Source organism: Neophocaena asiaeorientalis, unplaced genomic scaffold, assembly GCF_003031525.2.
Source record: "Neophocaena asiaeorientalis asiaeorientalis breed wild unplaced genomic scaffold, Neophocaena_asiaeorientalis_V1.1 scaffold448, whole genome shotgun sequence".
Classification (NCBI taxonomy): Eukaryota; Metazoa; Chordata; class Mammalia; order Artiodactyla; family Phocoenidae; genus Neophocaena; species Neophocaena asiaeorientalis.
Genome location: NW_020174920.1, coordinates 1,381,628 through 1,400,826, shown reverse-complemented (window position 1 = coordinate 1,400,826; position 19,199 = coordinate 1,381,628). Strand labels below are relative to the sequence as shown.

The window sequence follows — 19,199 nt, the reverse complement described above, 5'->3', positions numbered from 1 at the left end:
ACATATTTTTATCTGTGTGTCTATTAACAAATTACTTTGGTTATACTTATTTTTATTACTTTTGCTTTTTAACCTTCATACTGAATGTATAAGCGGTCAGCCCATCACTATCACAAGATTTGATTATTTTGAATTTAATTATATAATTGCCTTTACTTGTGAGGCTTACGCTTTCATGTTGTCCTCTTACTAATTAGCTAGCACCCTTTTGTTTGAGTCTTACTAATTAGCTAGCACCCTTTTGTTTGAGTTTAAAGAAGAAGTCCGTTTTACATTTCTTGTAAGGCTGGTGTAGTGGTGTTGCATTCCTTCAGCTTTTGCTTGCTTGTCTGGAAAACTCTTTCTCTCTCCAATTCTGAAGGACAACTTTTCTGGATAGAGTCTTCTGGTTGGCAGGGTTTTTTTTTTCCTTTAAATACTTTGGATATATCATGAAACTCCCTTGTGGCCTGCAAAGTTTCTGCTGAAAAATCTGCTGATGGATTTATAGGGATTCCCTTGTATGGAACAAGTTGTTTTCCTCTTGCTGCTTTTAAGATTCTCTCATCGTCTTTCACTTGTGACAGTTTAATTATCATGTGTCTTGGTGTGGGAACTGTCCAGGCTTCCTGGATCTAGAAGTATGTTTCCTCCCTCAGGTTAAGAAAGTTTTCTGCTTTCTCTCTCTCTTTTCCTTCTAGGACCCTATATTAGGAATATTTGTCTGCTTGATGGTGTCCACTAAGTTCCTTAAGCTATCTTCTCTATCATTCTTGTAAAAAAATTTATTGAAATATTGTTGATTTTACAATGTTGTGTTTCAGATGTATATCAAAGTGATTCAGATGTGTGTGTGTGTGTGTGTGTGTGTATGTATGTATATATATAATTTTTTCACATCTCTTCCATGATAGGTTATTACAAGATATTGAGTAGAGTTCCCTGTGCTCTACAGTAAGTAAGTCCTTGCTGGTTATCTAGTGTGTGTTATCTAGTAGTGTGTATCTGCTAATCCCAAACTAATAACCGTCCCCCCCTGCCCCACTTTTCCCCTTTGGCAACCGTAAGTTTGTTTTCTTTCATTTTTCTTTTTCAGCCTATGATGGATGAATTCCACTGCCCTGTTTTTGGGTTTGCTCATCCTTTCTTCCAATTCATCTAGTCCGCTGTTGAACCCTTCTATTGTATTTATCGGTTCAGTTATTGTATCCTTAGCTTTGTGATTTCTATTTGGTACTTTTCTTATAGTTCTCTCTCTCTTCCTTGGAATTCTCACTTTAATGTATCGTTTTCCTGACCTTGATGAGCATCTTTAGGGCTGTTATTTTGAAGTCTCTATTTGCAAAATACTTTTATGTCAATCTCTTTACGGTCTTTTTTGACGTTTCATCTTGTTCTGTTCTTTGGAATGTATTTGTTTTTTCATTTGCCTTGACCTTTGTGTTGGTTTCTATGCATTGGCTATAACAGTTACCTCTGCCATCTTGAAGGCGTGATCTCATGTAGGAGGTGAGCCTTGTTTTTCAACCCTGCCCTACCTCTGGGTCATCTCTCAAACTTTTGTGATCGTCCAAAGAAAGAGGCTTCTTTGTTCCTTCTTAGTGGCTCTGAGTAGTTAGTTGAGGGTGTGCCCAGACCTGTCAGTGTTCCAAAGGGGAAGATTTCAGTCAGCACTTAGATGCAAGTTGACTGGAAGGCTGACCCCCGCCCCAGCAATAGCTTTTAAAGGATGTAAACAGACCTCTTTCAGGGAAAGAGTGGGAGATGTAAACGTTTCTGTATGCCCCCTCTGCACTGAGCTCTGGGGAGATGATAGCTATTTAAAAACTGTTTTTTTTTGGTATGCTACCATTCCATTGAACCTGTGAACATAAACCCTGCTGGCCGCCAGATGTGTGCACAAGCTCCTTTATGGGAGATACCAATGACCTGGAGTGAGGCAGCAGAGTGGGAAGATGGCACTGGCTGGCCTGCACGATCTCTAGAGAGTACAGAAGTCAGCCCCTGTATATATGTGTGTTAAATGAATAAGAAGCCTGCCTCTTCAGGCTGAGGCTTGTAAATTATAAACAAACAAAGAGGACGACTGTTTGTTTCATGGAAAGACTGGATGCATTCCAGCCTGCTGCCTCTAAGCTGTGCACTTGGCGGCAGGGGTGGGGGGAGGCGGGGTTAGCCTTGTTGAGTCCACGTGAGCCCTTTAAGTTCCATAGCCTTGTGGATCTCTCTCACGGATGCAAGGCCCACTGACTGACTGACTGACTTCAAAGTTAGTTAGTTAGTTAGTTAGGTGTTTGTGGGAGAAGCTAATAGTTGAGAGTTCTTTCCTGGTTGTGTGTCGTCATCATGCCAGGGATGGGGTTTACAGCAAGACTGTGTCTCAGGATCTCCTACCTGTTTCTTTTAAATTAATTTTTATTGGCATCTAGTTGATTTACGATGTTGTGTTAGGTGTACAGCAAAGTGAATCAGTTATAGATATACATGTATCCACTCTTTTTTAGCTCTCTTCCCAGATAGGTCATTTTAGAGTACTGAGTAGAGTTCCCTGTGCTCTACAGTAGGTCCTTAGTAGTTATCCATATTTTATAGATAGTAGTGTGTATGTCTTCCAATTATTTTCTCCCCTGGTAACCATAAGTTTGTTTTCTACATCTCCTACCCGTTTTGATGGGGGCTTTTTTTTCTGTTTGTTTGTCCAACATATAGGAGTCACTCAGCTAGTTCTTGAATTTCTTTGAGGGGGATCTGTGAGTGGGGGGGGGGGAATTCAGGATCTTCCTATGTTGTCATCTTGATTCAGAACCTCAGGCTAAATTTCCTAAGTGTGCACCGTTCCATAGCTACACAAGGATCTTACTGAATGTCTGTCTGTCTGTTACATAAAAGGTGATCAAATGGGGAAGAAAGTGAGCAAGACTCAGGCCTTGCCTTTAAGGAGGTTATTAAGCTCTAGGGAGAAGAAACAAAGTCTAATAACGAAGACAGAATACATTAATTCCAGGATATAATAATGCATGATCAAGTGCCCCAAAAAGACGAGTGAAAACGATGGTACATTTCAGGTTAAGAAGACATCGCGCACAGGGTCGGAGATGGCTGACAGCGTGGATTAGTGAAACGGCATGGTATGTGTGCACGAGCACTGCGGTCTGCAAATGGAGGCGGGGGATCGTGTTTGAAGACAGTGAAAAATTGGGCTCTAGAGGAAGGTGAGTCTACCTTTGAATTTGAACACCGTGGCCATAGGAGTATGGACTTGAGGCAAACAGGAGCCATAAAAAAAGGGAGAAGAATAATTAATATACAATCTGAATGTCAGGGAGACACGTGGAAGATGGCTTGGAAAGAGAGCCTAAAGACAGAGAAACCAGTTAGGTGAGTATTCATATTGTCTGTTCCACCATGAGGGCTACGAGTTTTTCTCTCGTTTGTTTGTTTCTGCAAAGCAAAACAGACTGACCTTGATGACTGGAGAGGTGTTGGTGGGGCTTGGCTCAAGAAGGAAGGTAAGTAAAGGGGTGGTTTTAGAGGTAATGAGTATATGTTTAGTATCTTGGCTGTGATGATGGTATCACGGGGTATACATATGTCCAAACTTATCAAGATGTGTACATTTCTTTGTGTGTCGATGACGCTTTAATGTAGGTAGGTAAAGGGGGAAAAAAGTGTGGAAAATGCCTGCCCTTGTACAAAGTTTAGAAATTCCGGAGGTTGATCACAAATTTTAGATTGTTGTGGGGTTTTTTTTGGTTTTATCCAGAAAATACTCAGTCACTCACTCAGGAGAGAGGTCTAGGCTGACAATCTCGAGAAAAGCCTTGAAGCGACGCACCGAGGGGACACATCCTCACCTATGCGGTCAGGTGGCACACATACTTAGCCTGAATCCAATCATGAGTAAACAAGCAGGCAATGCAAAGTGAGAAACGTTTTACAAAACAACTGGCCTGACCTCTTCTGAAATGTCAGTCTCATGAAAAAATCTGAAGAGGCTAGGGAAGTGTTCTAGACGCCTTAGGAGAGTAAAGAAAACAGAGACAAGGCAACTAGATGCAGAGCGTGACCTTTCACTGGCTCCTGAGTGAAAAAACCCAAAAAGCCAGAAAGAATATTATTGGCCGAATGGGGGATATTTCCATTTAAATTAGACAGTAGTACTGTATCGCTGTTTACTTTCCTGAGTGTGATTAGGTTGAAGTGTTACTAAGTATGCAACGTAATCATTAAAAGTATACAGGCACGTAAAACATACATGAATATCTAGGCAGGATATATAAAGATGTTTGTTAACGTCAATAGATGTTACTGTCGATAAATAAAGCGAATGTGGCAAAACGTTGAATTAACTGCAGTTCTGCCCTAAGTTTGAAATTGTTTTAAACAAGCAGGTAAGGGACCTTCTTTAAACGAACAAGTAAAATATAAGATGTTCTTTAAAAAAGAATGATTGGGTACAAGAAGTTAAGGGAGTCAGAGATAAGCTGTTGGGAAGATAGATAGACTAGACTTGGTTCATTTCTAACAGAACGTGAGCGTCATTATTAGGACGTCGTCCCCTTTTAAAAGACGTCTAGAACGCACATATGGTACCCAGAGACTTACCAGTGGTATTTCATGGTTTGAGGAAACACTCCAACTCCTTAGATCACCCAGTATGACTTCACCCCTGTTTCTCTTTAAAAAGTCTTGGCGTTATATATTAAAAGGATGCAGCTCTCTACCAGAAAATGGTTCAGCAAATCCCAGCCATATCACATGTCAGAGCTTCAAAGCACGAGGATACACACTGCCTTTGTTTCAACACCTGTGTGCATCCTGCAAGGAGATGGTCTTTTTTTTTCTTCTTTGTGGTGAAGAAAAGAAAGAAAGTCCCCTTTGAATTCGCTCTCTCGCTTCATCCAGAGAACAAACTTACTTCGTAACAACAGAGCCTATCCATTTTACAGTGGCAAGTCATCTCTTAGCCTAACTCGGCCACTGGAGAAAGCAAGCACTTCTGTTCTTGCATTCAGTTCTGCCACGATCCTCTCAGCTCCACAAGTCGTCAGGTCCACGGCCTGACGTGGACTTTAATTTGGGTCCTTTCATAGGCACGCTGCCTCTTTGCCAGTGTTGACAGGCCTAAATAATTAATGCTTCTAGCAAGCACCCAGGGCTCTGAATCTCACCACTCAAATATGTGACTTCGTTTCACAGGCTTTGCTTACTTCAAAAAAAGGCAAAATCCTGCAGTAGGCATTAACAACAGAGGTACTAGAACTCAGTTATTTTTGGAATTCACAGACTTTACAAAGGCATATAATATTCTGTCATATGCTGCGCTATCAATCAATCACTTACAGTCCCAACAGGCCATTAGCTCGACTCAGCTCTCATGTGGAGAAAGAGAATCTGATGCCCTAAATCACTGAGGTGTGGTAAAGCTGGGAAAACAACTCCAAACAAACATTTCCTCTTCCTTCAGAAAAGAAATGAAAGCTGGCTTTTCTACAAGCTTTGATTTGATTTCTCTAATCTCAGTGCCCTCATCCACCCTCGTCAACTTCTTCAGGAATCTTTCTCCTTTCCCAGCAACCCTGGCCCCTCCATGATCTCCATGTATAATCAGCTCACTGGGAGGCTACCTCTTAGACATAGGCGTCACTGCGAAGTGTTTTACTTTCCATGCTGTCCAACTTGGGAATTTTCCCGACCATGGTCCCCAATCCTCCACCTTAAAATGCACTCACACCTTTCCTTTTTGTCCCGTCGATTTGGATTAGGCACTTCACCTCTCTATATTCTACTCTCACGGAAGATCCTAAGTATAAAATGAATTCTTCGACACACCATGGGACCAGGCGACAGAGCTTTAAGTGTGAATCAAGGAGTCCCAGGTCTCTTCCTTTCTGTGAGGTAAGGGGTCAAGTAAACCCAGTTTAGGACCCAGGAAAAAGAAAGCACAGAGCATACGGTGACTCATGCTGGGCCTCACTAGAGGAGAAGAGTCACGAGAGGAGGGGGACAGAGCAAGTATTTGTGGCCTTCATAAACCCCCTATTGTCTAGCCTAGCACAACAAGAAAAACCAGTAAGCAGATGGCCGGCAACCACCTGTCATGGTCCTTTTAACAATGGATTCATTACCCCCCCGCAAAATGCTTTACTTGTTTTGACCTTTTTTTTTTGCCTCATGAACTCCAGTTTTCTTGGAACCCCGTCCTAGGCAGAGAAAAGACTACTGAAGACCACCACCAGACCTGGCTGGCCATTTCTGTCTACACACTTTTTATCTCCGCCCTCAGTGTTACGTGACAATGTTCCGTTAGGGTCTAAAGACCCTTTCTCTCCTCGAGCCACACTCATTTTCAAGATTACCTGACCTTTTATTTCCGTGAAAAGAAAGACCGACCTCTCCAACTTGCCTTCTCTTAGCCACTTCTGAGGAAGCATTGTCAGCTACTGCATTTACGGGGATCCACTGAGCTGTAATTTATTTCCCTTTCGATTGAGCCCTTTTCAGCATTTTGACCTCTTGCGCTCATCTTCTTCCCGAAACCTAGGCCGGCTTGTGTGGCTGAGCCACAGTGACTCCATTTTGTCAGCTCCATCCTGGGCACACAGGCCTGCCTCCTCCCTCCCCTTTCTGTGTGACTGACTGAGCTTCAGCCGACTCACTAGGACGGTGCCCAAGCCAGACAAGTTCCCTATCAGCTTGTTATCCTTACCTTCATCTGATACAAAAACTGGAAGAATGCCCGTTGCTGGCGCAGATGGTTAATGGTCCTGAGACCACCCCACCCGCCCCCGCCCAGAGGGGAGGAGAAAGCCGCAGTTTCCATCCGTGCATACATGCTTTGGCCCCTTTAAGTCCCCCTGTACCCCTTTCGGCGGCAGGGCGTGCAGCTGCAAACGTTTCGGGATCACGGTCCACCTGATGCTACCCATAATAAACTTCATAATTGTACTTTAAGGAGTTGCCTGCTTCGTTTTTTGGTCTTGGAGGCTATTATTCAGTACTCCCTCTCCGGTAACCTTTCCAACACTACTCCCCACTCCTTCACTACCCCATCGCCCAAACGGAGGTCCTCCCCGAGGCGCTGTATCCAAGCACCTTTGTTGTTTTATATATTTCTCATCTCACCCCCTTGCAGCTATCAGTTGTGTGGAGTTCACTCTCAGATCTCTCAAGACTGTCCTTTTACCCCCCCCCCAAAACAAACACAGTGTTTCCACATTCAAAGGGATCATTATCTTCTTCCAACCAAATCCTCTCCCCTCATTGCCTTTCCTTACATTTTCCAGTCAGTCCCCTGGCCTCGGGTACTCTATTGTCAAATAAGTCCCATAACTTGGCCTTTGTGATTGCCTCCTAACGAGTCTTTCAACCTGTAAAAGTTTTATTTACTTTGGGGCAGATAAAACTGCCGGAGTACATCTTTTTAGCTATTTCTCACCTGCTAAATGATTTTCAGCAGCTCCCTGACACCGACCACACACCTCTGCCCAATAGTCATGTCACTATAATGTGACCCCAACCTTCCCTCCGCAGCCTTCCTTCCTCCCCGACCCCACCTCCTGCTTGGACCCTATCTATCTATCTATCTATCTAACTGGACCAGTGGCTCCTTCCTGCCCCTGGCCCAAGGCCCTCATCTCTACATCTTCAGTTATGCTATACCTTCTTCAACATATGCTCAGTTCCTACTCCATCCTTCAAAACCCTTCACAAATATCAGTTCGTCGAAAAGCCTTCTCTGATCTGCGAAATGAATGAAACTTTAGTACCACGTTGCCTTGTTCTAACTGAACAGCCAGTCCTTTGCGGGCTAGGACTATGTCTTTCATCTTCGTACCCCGAAGGCATTTACGACAGACAATCCCTTGTCCGGAACCGATATTAGATAATTTAGCGGATGATTTAAACCTCTGAGCAAACAAACAGTTCACCATTTCCAGACCTTAAGAGAGAACAAAATCCAGGAGTAGCTGAGACAGACACTTACCCATGGATTCCGAAGTTTGACTGCCCACCACCCGGAGCAGCATAGGCTGGCTGCTGTCTGACCTCTGAAGAGACGTAGAAGGAGAGGACGCCGTTGTACCATTCACCTTGGCCTCTGCCTGGGGCTGAGGCATTCAAAAGAAAAGAGAATTATTTTTCGTGATAAACACACAAACAAATATATACCTATTACAGACACTCAAGACTCAGAAATTACGACTTTTCCAACTTAGAAACCTCCCAAAGATGGTTACATTTGGGAAATTTCGCTGTTGATAAGATCCATGGATACTGTCTGTGTACCCGAATTGTACCCCCCTTCTAAGTTTGAAATACATTACAGCTACGGTGGAATACGATATAAAAAAATGATTAGCCTCAATAACCGAAAGATTTAGAAGGTCATGTGAGAATGGTGAAACCATATGAGACCACAAAAATGTAGTGGAGAATTCTTATTTTTGTGAAGTATTAAAGAACAAGATGGAGAGAACATATCTCAAATTTTTAAATTCCCAGAAAGCCAGGACTGTGCGCAGGTAGGGCCTCCCACAATGCAATATCCTGCTATATTTTCAATGGAGACTTAAAAAAATTATCTTTTAGGGATTATCAAAAGAAAAAGCCCAAAGGTATACCAGAAAATAAGACTAATTGAAAAAAAAAAAAAAAAAAAAAAGTTCCATTTCAAGAGGTAAAATTTTCACTTTGAGGTAACTAGTGGAAACCTTTCTGTATTTTTTTCCCCAAGATGAATTTTAAATCAGTCAGATAAAAGACATTTTTGTAGGAAACAATCTGGAACAACTATAAAATGACATGCTAGTTGTTCCTCCTCTTCTTATATCCCTTGATATCTAGCACTTTGCTAGGCACATACTAAGTAATTAACAAATCAATGCTTATTACAGTTCTGAAAAGGACTCGGAGTTCTAGTGTTTAGTTTGAAGAGGGGAAAATGATGTTTTGTAAATATCCCACGTTACAGAGAGGTGGCTCTCACTTGCTCCAGCAGCTGCCTTAGCCTATGTAACTGTGATTCCAGCTGTTTATTGTGGTCTTCCAGGATTTGCATCCTGGCTTCCAGGCGGCCTTTGTGTTGACGCAGTAGCTTGGCCTCAGCAATGAGCTCAGCATCCCGGGGACTCTGGGGAGAGGTGGGCATCATTTCAGGAGGGGACGGCAGTGGGGATAGGCCTTTATGCTCATGCTGCTGCTTGAGACGATCATATTCTGCCTGCAGATTCCTGTTCGGCATCAAAGAAGTGGAAAAGAAAAAAAAAAAGGAGAACTGAATATCATCACCAGATTTCTTATACAATGGCAGAGAGATAACATCTGACCACCACCAAACACAATAGCAAGCAAAAGGGAGGCACTTAATGAATGGTTTTTATGACGACGATTTTAGTGATGCTAAAAAAACAAAATAAAATTTGAAGCGTCTGCCCGGAATATGTGAGGGGGAGATGCTTTTCAACCTTCTATACTCAGAAGCCTTATGAGTGCTATGTTTACGTAATTAAGCAGCAAAGGAGTTAATCATTTTGTAACTATTTCCTTATACTGTCACGAGATTACAATTCTTATACCTCTGTCAACACTTCGCTTTGCTTAAACAAAGCATCAAATATTTTCAACAGCAACGTGCAAGAACATAGTAAGAGTGTACCCATGTACCCACCATAGCGCTTTAATAAATTTAACATTTGCCATATTTTCTTCGAATTTCTTTGAAGAAATAAAATATGCCAGCTGCAGCTGAAGCTTCCCCACAGATTCTCCTTACTATGACACCAGTTCCCCGCTCACCAATGCCCCCAAGGAGATAATGCCATCCCGAGTTCCACGACCATCATTACCACGGATGCATCCACAAATACTGGCTTGCTGAGATTCGGCTTTTTCTACCCTACATAAATGGCCATTTCACGTGATTCAATCTAATAGCATTATTTTGCACGTTCTTAAACTTTATGTCTAAGAACTCTGTTGAAGCATGTACATACCATTCTAAGAGTTGCTTTTTGCCTTCAACACCGTTTGGGAGATTTATCCATGTTGATACATAATAGTTCATGATTTTAACGGCTGTAAGGTATTATTCTGCTGCTTGAATATGCCAACAACACTCTCCTCTCAATGAACATTTAGGTTGTTTCCAACTTGTCACTATTACAAAGAGTGACGCAATGAACTTCGGTCTACCTGTCTACTTGGATACCTGTTTAAGAGATTCTTTACAGAATGTACGTAGATGTAAAATTGCTGGGTTCTAGCAACATCTTCAACATTGCTACAGATCACCAAACTGCTCTCCTAAGAGATTTCATACCTATTTACTCTCCCACCAGTAGTGAGTGAGATTTTCCATTTGGTCACATCTTCATCAAATACTTGGTGTTACCAAACATTTAAGTTTTGGTTGACGGGTATATTTTAATGAGCACACCTCTGACTACGGGTGAGGCTGAACTTTTTCTGTTTTGGCCGTACCGCGTGGCTTGTGGGATCTTAGTTCCCTGACCAGGGATCGAACCCACGCCCTTGGCAGTGAAAGCACAGAGCCCTAACCACTGGACCGCCAGGGAATTCCCCGAGGCTGAACTTGTTTTATGTTAGTTGGCTTTTCATGTTTCCTTGCCCATTTCCCTACTGGGTTGTCTCTGTCTTATTCACGTTCTGGATATGTTCGAGATGCTTATCCTTTGCCAGTTATATGCACAGCAGATATTATCTCCTACACTTACCTTAGCATAGCTGACCTTTAACTTTATTCTTGGCATCTTATTGTACAACAGTTTTTAATTTCAAAACACTCCTCCATGTTTTCTGCTTTTTATGTTTTAAGAAAATCTTCCTTACACCTACATTTTAAAGTTCAAAATTTTGTTTTTCACAGTTAGGACTTTACGCAGAATCTTTTATGTTTGGTGTGAACGTAAAATCTAATTTTACTATCCCCACATAGATAACTTATTAAGCCAGCCCCATTCACTGTGTAGTCCACCTCTCGTTCACTGATTTCTATGGCATTTATATAATACATCAAACATCCTTAAATACACAAGTGTGCTTCTGAGCTCTCTAGTCTCTGCTGTTGGTTTATCTGTCCCTGTGCAATTCCACACTATGGCTTTAAATACACTGTCTGTCTGGTAGGCCATCTCGCTCCCACTTTGTTTTGTCTGAAAAATTTTCTTGGCTCTTCAGACCTCTCTGATCATCCCTATGATTTTAGTGTCAAGATTTCATATTTCAGGAAAATCCTTGTTGAAATGCCGGGTTTCACTTACACTGACTGTATAGATTAAGATGGGAAGAGCTGACTCCGTGCTATTGAGTCTTCATAGCCAGGAATATGGTGAAGCTCTTCAGTTATTCTAGTCTCCTTTTATGTCCATTAACAAGGTCCTGGGACTTCCCTGGCGGTGCAGCGGTTAGGAGTCTGCCTGCCAATGCAGGGGGCACGGGTTCGAGCCCTGGTCCGGGAAGATCCCCCATGCCGCGGAGCAAACTAAGCCCATGCGCCACAACTACTGAGCCCACGTGCCACGACTACTGAAGCCTGCCTGCCTAGAGCCCGTGCTCTGCAACAAGAAAAGCCACCGCAATGAGAAGGCTGCACACTGCAACGAAGAGTAGCCCCTGCTCGCCGCAACTAGAGAAAGCCCGTGCGCAGCAACGAAGACCCAACACAGCCAAGATTAAATAAATTTTAAAAAGAAACAGGGCGTCCCTGGCGGCGCAGTGGTTGAGGGTCCGCCTGCTGATGCAGGGGACGCGGGTTCATGCCCCGGTCCGGGAAGATCCCACGTGCCGCCGAGCGGCTGGGCCCGTGAGCCATGGCCGCTGAGCCTGCGCGTCCAGAGCCTGTGCCCCGCAACGGGAGAGGCCGCAACAGTGAGAGGCTCGCGTACCGCAGAAACCAAACAAACAAAAAACAACAAAAACAAAACAATGTTCTGTAACTTCCTGTGTTTTTCCTCTAGCTTTTAGGTTGAATGCTTAAATCATTTTTCTTATTTTTATGCTTTTTAATAAATACACGTAGGGGTATAGATTTCCTTCTTGCTTTAGAATTGCTGAGAATACAATTCCAACAGAGGACACCTGTTATTTGATACCCAGCAAATGAGCTATCCTTTGCCAGTTATATGCACAGCAGATATTATCTCCTACACTTACCTTAGCATAGCTGACCTTTAACTTTATTCTTGGCATCTTATTGTACAACAGTTTTTAATTTCAAAACACTCCTCCATGTTTTCTGCTTTTTATGTTTTAAGAAAATCTTCCTTACACCTACATTTTAAAGTTCAAAATTTTGTTTTTCACAGTTAGGACTTTACGCAGAATCTTTTATGTTTGGTGTGAACGTAAAATCTAATTTTACTATCCCCACATAGATAACTTATTAAGCCAGCCCCATTCACTGTGTAGTCCACCTCTCGTTCACTGATTTCTATGGCATTTATATAATACATCAAACATCCTTAAATACACAAGTGTGCTTCTGAGCTCTCTAGTCTCTGCTGTTGGTTTATCTGTCCCTGTGCAATTCCACACTATGGCTTTAAATACACTGTCTGTCTGGTAGGCCATCTCGCTCCCACTTTGTTTTGTCTGAAAAATTTTCTTGGCTCTTCAGACCTCTCTGATCATCCCTATGATTTTAGTGTCAAGATTTCATATTTCAGGAAAATCCTTGTTGAAATGCCGGGTTTCACTTACACTGACTGTATAGATTAAGATGGGAAGAGCTGACTCCGTGCTATTGAGTCTTCATAGCCAGGAATATGGTGAAGCTCTTCAGTTATTCTAGTCTCCTTTTATGTCCATTAACAAGGTCCTGGGACTTCCCTGGCGGTGCAGCGGTTAGGAGTCTGCCTGCCAATGCAGGGGGCACGGGTTCGAGCCCTGGTCCGGGAAGATCCCCCATGCCGCGGAGCAAACTAAGCCCATGCGCCACAACTACTGAGCCCACGTGCCACGACTACTGAAGCCTGCCTGCCTAGAGCCCGTGCTCTGCAACAAGAAAAGCCACCGCAATGAGAAGGCTGCACACTGCAACGAAGAGTAGCCCCTGCTCGCCGCAACTAGAGAAAGCCCGTGCGCAGCAACGAAGACCCAACACAGCCAAGATTAAATAAATTTTAAAAAGAAACAGGGCGTCCCTGGCGGCGCAGTGGTTGAGGGTCCGCCTGCTGATGCAGGGGACGCGGGTTCATGCCCCGGTCCGGGAAGATCCCACGTGCCGCCGAGCGGCTGGGCCCGTGAGCCATGGCCGCTGAGCCTGCGCGTCCAGAGCCTGTGCCCCGCAACGGGAGAGGCCGCAACAGTGAGAGGCTCGCGTACCGCAGAAACCAAACAAACAAAAAACAACAAAAACAAAACAATGTTCTGTAACTTCCTGTGTTTTTCCTCTAGCTTTTAGGTTGAATGCTTAAATCATTTTTCTTATTTTTATGCTTTTTAATAAATACACGTAGGGGTATAGATTTCCTTCTTGCTTTAGAATTGCTGAGAATACAATTCCAACAGAGGACACCTGTTATTTGATACCCAGCAAATGAGCAGAACTCTTGATAGAACTCTTGATACCTTTCTTCCAGTTACGATGAATACCAAAATAAGATGACAGATTTCTGTGGTTCACAGATGGTATTTCATCGGGTTAGAGAATGTCCTATCCACAAATGTGGGAGATGTCTGTCTATGAGAAAAGACGTGAGAGGCAAGTGGTGAGCAGGCAAGGAGAGTTTTCCCATTGTCCCTCGGGGATGGCGCGTCTTCCGAAGTGCCTAGTTTCAAAATGCTGGATCTCTGCACCGAAGAGGATTTTATTTCAATCCAATCTATTTTTGTTTCGGGCTTGTCTTTTGTTTAAAGCTCTACCCTGGACCTAACGTTACAAGTTTTCTAGGAATTTGTTTAAAGTCATACAGGAAAATCAATCTCTGATCTTTCTCATTTACAGGAATGTAGTATCCTATCTGTATTGATTGAAATCCTATCTGCTATCAATCTTCAAGGAGAGTTAGATGTGCAGTTTGTTTCATAGCCATCTGCTTTGACAAAGCAGTAATAAGAAGAAATTCATCAAAATAAGTTTACCCTCAGCCAGATTGTACACACAGGTCCTCTGGGTGTGAACCACCATAAGTAGTCGGTCGTTCACATTAATTAAATGCAATTTCTGGCCGCTTAACTGACAGTCGTGGAAATGTCTCCGTGAACCTGAAGCAGCACCCAATGTTCACAAGGTTTCATTTGATGGGAATTATCTTCTATTTTTTTTTCCCTTGAAGTGTTCACTAAAAGAAATCCACCTTCATTGAAATCTCCCAGTTGGTAACACCTTTTTATGGAGAATCCTATTCAAGACTTTTCTTTCTACCAGAGTGGGTCATCCACGATGCTCTTTTTGAAAACATTGTTTTTAGACATGGACTTCAGGACAGTACAACAAACGATTACTATCCTCCCACTTACTTTTCACAGAGTTACTGACAGGAGACCACCTTTTCCAGAGACGTCTTTCTCTGGGTCTAGTTTCCCACAGAGCTCTCCTTTACTGAGTTATTTCTAAGTGCCCTTGTTCAGAAACCATGGTTTAATACATACAAGACACTGCACTTCTGTTTTTTATGCTTTCCACTGAAAAACAGAAAAAGCTCATTTGAATCAGCCAGGGCTTCCCAAAGCTGAGCTGTAAAGAATACCAATTGCTCTACACAGGCCTCTCTGGCCTTCCCAGATGTTTGAAATTTCTCTCGGGAGACCATTTCCTTAAAGACCCACATCATTCTTCAGTTTTGGAAGATTCTCGGCTCTTACTGCTTCAAATGTTGCTTCTCTGCCATTTCCTCCATTCTCTCTTCTGAAACTTGTACTAGGTGTATGTTAGAGTCTTGTGGTCCATTCCCCATCTTTCCTTAATTGCTTATTTAACACTTACCTGTTTTCCTTAGTGCTGTGTATAGTACAGTCCTCAGCATCATCTTTTCAATTCCTTATCTTCCCTGACTGGGTCCAGCCTAGAATTTACCCCGTCTATTGAGTTCAGTAGCTTCAATGACGATAGTGTTTAATTTCCAAAGATGTCTTTTCCAGATCCATCTGTACTTCATCGATTTCTGTTTTTTAATTTATTTTAATAAATGGTATTTCCTTATTTATGTCTTTGAGCATCTTAAATGTACTTACAGTCTTTGTCGGACTGTTTCACTTTATTTTCATCTAGGCTTAATTCATCATTTGATGGTCAGTTTGCGGGGCCTATCTCAAGTCTGCGTGTGTTTTGGATTTGGGTTTGGAGACATTTTGAAAGGGATAGAGTGTGTTTTCTGCTATATTTCGTGTTTGAGTGTCTCCATTCTACTTCTCGCTCCTTCTGAACTGACTGTTCTCTGTCAAGTGGTTTTATGGCTGTTTCCACTCAGGCAGCGGGGTCTCGGGGCCTCTAGTCTGGGGCTAGATCTTATATCGGTGGCTTGAAGCTCCTACATTGAGTGATATGAATGCAGTCATTGCTAATTTCATTCACCAGGCAGCACGGTTCAGGTCCTGGCTTCAAGGACCTGGCTGTGATGCTCCCCTTTCTCAACCATACTTCTCACTTCTTCCCTAGGTTCTATGCATTAGGTCCATGGCTACATACATATAAGCTGTAGTCCCCTGCTGCAGTCCAAATGGTTCTCTTTTCCATTTTCCTTTCAAATGTAAGTGAGTATGTGTCTGGCTCTCTCCAGGTGTGTTTTGGCGGGACCCTGATTTCAAATCTGGCTCTGAGCCCTGACCTGGGGAGGAGAATTTTAATTCCTGTTATTGCCACAGGAGTTTGAAAGTCCACTGACCAGCGTGTGAGCCCCACACACCGCTCACCACGTCCTGCACTCCCCCTCCCCCCAACTCCCCATTTCTGGTCCACAGAAATGTTCATCTTGTTTTCAAGCCCAACTACGGCTTTAAAATTTTTTTCACTCCATACATTACCTACCACTGCACAAATGGTAGGAGAAGAAGATGCCTTAAAGCAAAAGCTAACATTATCTTAATCAGAAGCCTACCAGGACATGTTGATTCTGTAAATGTACGGTCAGCGTTCCCACAGTACTCGTTCAAATCTAAATTTACCAGAACAGGGTTCAGTGAACCGAACAAGTGACCTCCCCTAAACAAGTATGTGGCATACATAAAACTTCTATTGAGCTCAATAACAAACTTATTTATTTTGAGGGAATGGTTTTTCTTCCTGAAGCTCTGAGGCAGGACAAGCTGTCATGCCAAAGGTTCGAAAAGCCAGAAATAGCACCCGAAATAGCTCAAAAGGAGGTATCTTGGCCAGAAACCAAGTAAAATACAAAGTTCTTTGACTTGAGTCTAAGTTCTCTTTTACAGGTATTTATAAATTTTGATGAAGATTACCAAGAAAAACTGATGTGCAAAGAGTGGAATTAGGGCTTCCCTGGTGACACAGTGGTTAAGAATCTGCCTGCCACTGCAGGGGACACGGGTTTGAGCCCTGGTCCGGGAAGATCCCACATGCCGCGGAGCAACTAAACCCGTGCGCCACAGCTACTGAGCCCGGGTGCTGCAACTACTGAAGCCCACGCACCTGGAGCCTGTGCTCCGCAACAAGAGAAGCCACCGCAGTAAGAAGCCTGCACACCGCAACGAAGAGTAGCCCCCGCTAACCGCCAACTAGAGAAAGCCCGCGCGCAGCAACGAAGACCCAACGCAGCCAAAAATAAATAAAAATAAAATTAACTTTTAAAAGCGCTTAAAAAAAAGAGTTGAATTAGAGATAGCTTTTACTAAACATTTCCTAATAAATGTGGTCACGGTTACAGAGCAGTGTTAGGGGTTGGGAAATGAAGCCAGTTAGCCCTTATGAACTAAGTCATTTTCTTAAATTTAAAAACTTCTATGCCAGTACCTTTTAAAGTACATCGTGATGCTGGATATTTTTGGATGCAGTATTTATAAAGCACATAGGGGATATCATTCCCATAAAAGATCAGTGAGATACCACTGTTCCAGGGTGAGTCATTTTAAACCTTAACCACAAGTACATAATCTGCTCATTTTAACAGCTGGCTGTCAATCTATATTGTTTGTTACAGATATATATTTTGCTTTTCTTGAAGTTATACATGTACGTTTCACCCCTATTGATTCTCTAATTGTTAGACGGTATTTGTGGAGTCATTTCAACGTAGATGAGAATATACGTCAGGGAGCAGACAATGACTCCACAGAGAATCTGTTTAGGTCCTTGATTATCTTGTAAATTATATTTCTCTGGTAGCTCCCTAAAGAACACTAATTCAAATTCACTTCACATGGTTTCTGTCACCACAATTTCTTCCTGCAGCCATAAAAAAAAAAAAAAAAAAGTCTCCCATCCATTATTAATTTCTTACTCTCCATAGAGCTTAAAAAAAATCCCTCCATTCTACAACTATGTAGCTGTATCTGATTAATTTTATGTCATCATGTGTATAAATGTGGTTGTCCAGATACAAATTTACATTAAAAAATGTTTCCTAACTAGCTAATTGATATAAGAAACAAATCAAAAAAAAAAAAAGAGAAATCAAATTGGCCTTACCTCTACCTGCTGAAAACATGAAAGCACCTGGTCCCTCTAGCAATCATAACAAGCTACATGCTAGTTATAATAAAGAACATTACAACAACCTTTGTGTAAGTTCTATTAATTTACTGATGTCAACCAAGTGTTTTCAATGTAGGTCATGTACTCTTTAAATGGAACTTCCGTACTGTGTGTCATTATATAATTGAAGATCACTTTCCAGTGATCACTGTCTTAACAAGTCTTATACATTAAACTGTATATCAAAGCATGAGCACACACAGGATCCGTTTCATAAAGTGGGAACAACTACAAAGGTCTGCATCTAAAAAGATTAGGCCCAGAGAAATCTAGCTTTACCCTCATACAGTGTTAAAAGCAGCTAAATCATATCCACCAATCTGGATTCAGGCAAATGTAGTAAATCACACAGAACTATTACAGCAACTATAAATCTAGCAAATTAGCAGTTTCTAAAAAAAAAAAGGGAAAGACAAATTTCGCAGGCGTGAGGTATTTTAAAAACTGGAAATTGCACAGAGCCTTTTTCAATTATAATTAAAATATTTAAAGCTATACTGTAAAATTTTATCAAACACAAAGTCAAAAATACCCCTAAACTAGATGGAAAGAGACATTAATATGCTTTGGCACTACCAGTGTTAATTATGGAGCCGCTCACAGGGTGGGAAGTAAAAATATGCATATTTTAGGTCTGCCTTAAGCAAAACAGTAAAAATGGCAGGAACCCCCCCCCCCCCCACCCAGGCTCTTGTTTCTAATCCTCTTCTCTTAACATTGTCCCCTTGTAATGCATGTAGAGCTCTTAAATTCCAGCCCCTTTCCTACTGAATAAACCTTACTGGGATTTTATAATAATGTACCATTTCTTCCAGTGATATCTGCATTTAAAAGCGATGTTGAAGCAGGACTTCCCTGGTGGCACAGTGATTGAGAATCTGCCTGCCAATGCAGGGGACACAGGTTCGATCCCGGTCCGGAAAGATTCCACATGCGGCGGAGCAACTAAGCCATTGCGCCACAACTACTGAGCCTGTGTGCCACAACTACTGAAGCCCGCGTGCCTACAGCCAGTGCTCCACAGCAAGAGAAACCACGGCAACGAAGAGTAGCCCCCGCTCGCCGCAACTAGAGAAAGCCCACACGCAGCAACAAAGACCCAAGGCAGCCGAAGAAAAAAATAAATAAATACCTTTACTTATAAAAAGCGATGTTGAAGCAAGTAAAGAAAAATACGAGAAGTTTTTTTGGACACATTGCCTTTTTGGTGCCTTTTATCACCCGTGGCTGAGGTGGGAATTGCAACAGGGTTTGACAGCACGGTTCTGGAGTTAGAAAGACCTCGATTCACAGCCAGGCTCTGCCAGCTGCTGAGGCTGGGCAACTGACCTAAGCACTCATCCCACCAGGAAGTTCAGTGAGCCAGTGCGGTCTACATTCCCTATGTACAACTTTGTTAGAACCAGACCCAGCCCAATCTAAGTGTTCATAATTATTATGACTTCTTTCTCTATATTGTGTACTCTTTGGATTTGGAACCTCAGGTGTGCTGAAAGCTTCTTACCAAAGGAAAGCACCTAAATTGTCTGAAATAAAAGCAATCTAATAACAT

General features: G+C 42.5%; 1 protein-coding gene across 1 annotated transcript in view; it reads right to left on the bottom strand.

Annotated features, from left to right (window-relative positions):
• Positions 1-19,199, bottom strand: part of DMD (dystrophin) — a 1,279,715-nt gene that overhangs the window by 26,406 nt on the left and 1,234,110 nt on the right. Inside the window, exons 48-49 of the mRNA XM_024760455.1 lie at positions 8,969-9,212; positions 7,967-8,090 (exon numbers count right to left, since the gene is read on the bottom strand). Of these exons, the coding sequence (XP_024616223.1) occupies positions 7,967-8,090; positions 8,969-9,212 (368 nt within the window). The remainder of the gene's footprint in view (positions 1-7,966; positions 8,091-8,968; positions 9,213-19,199) is intronic.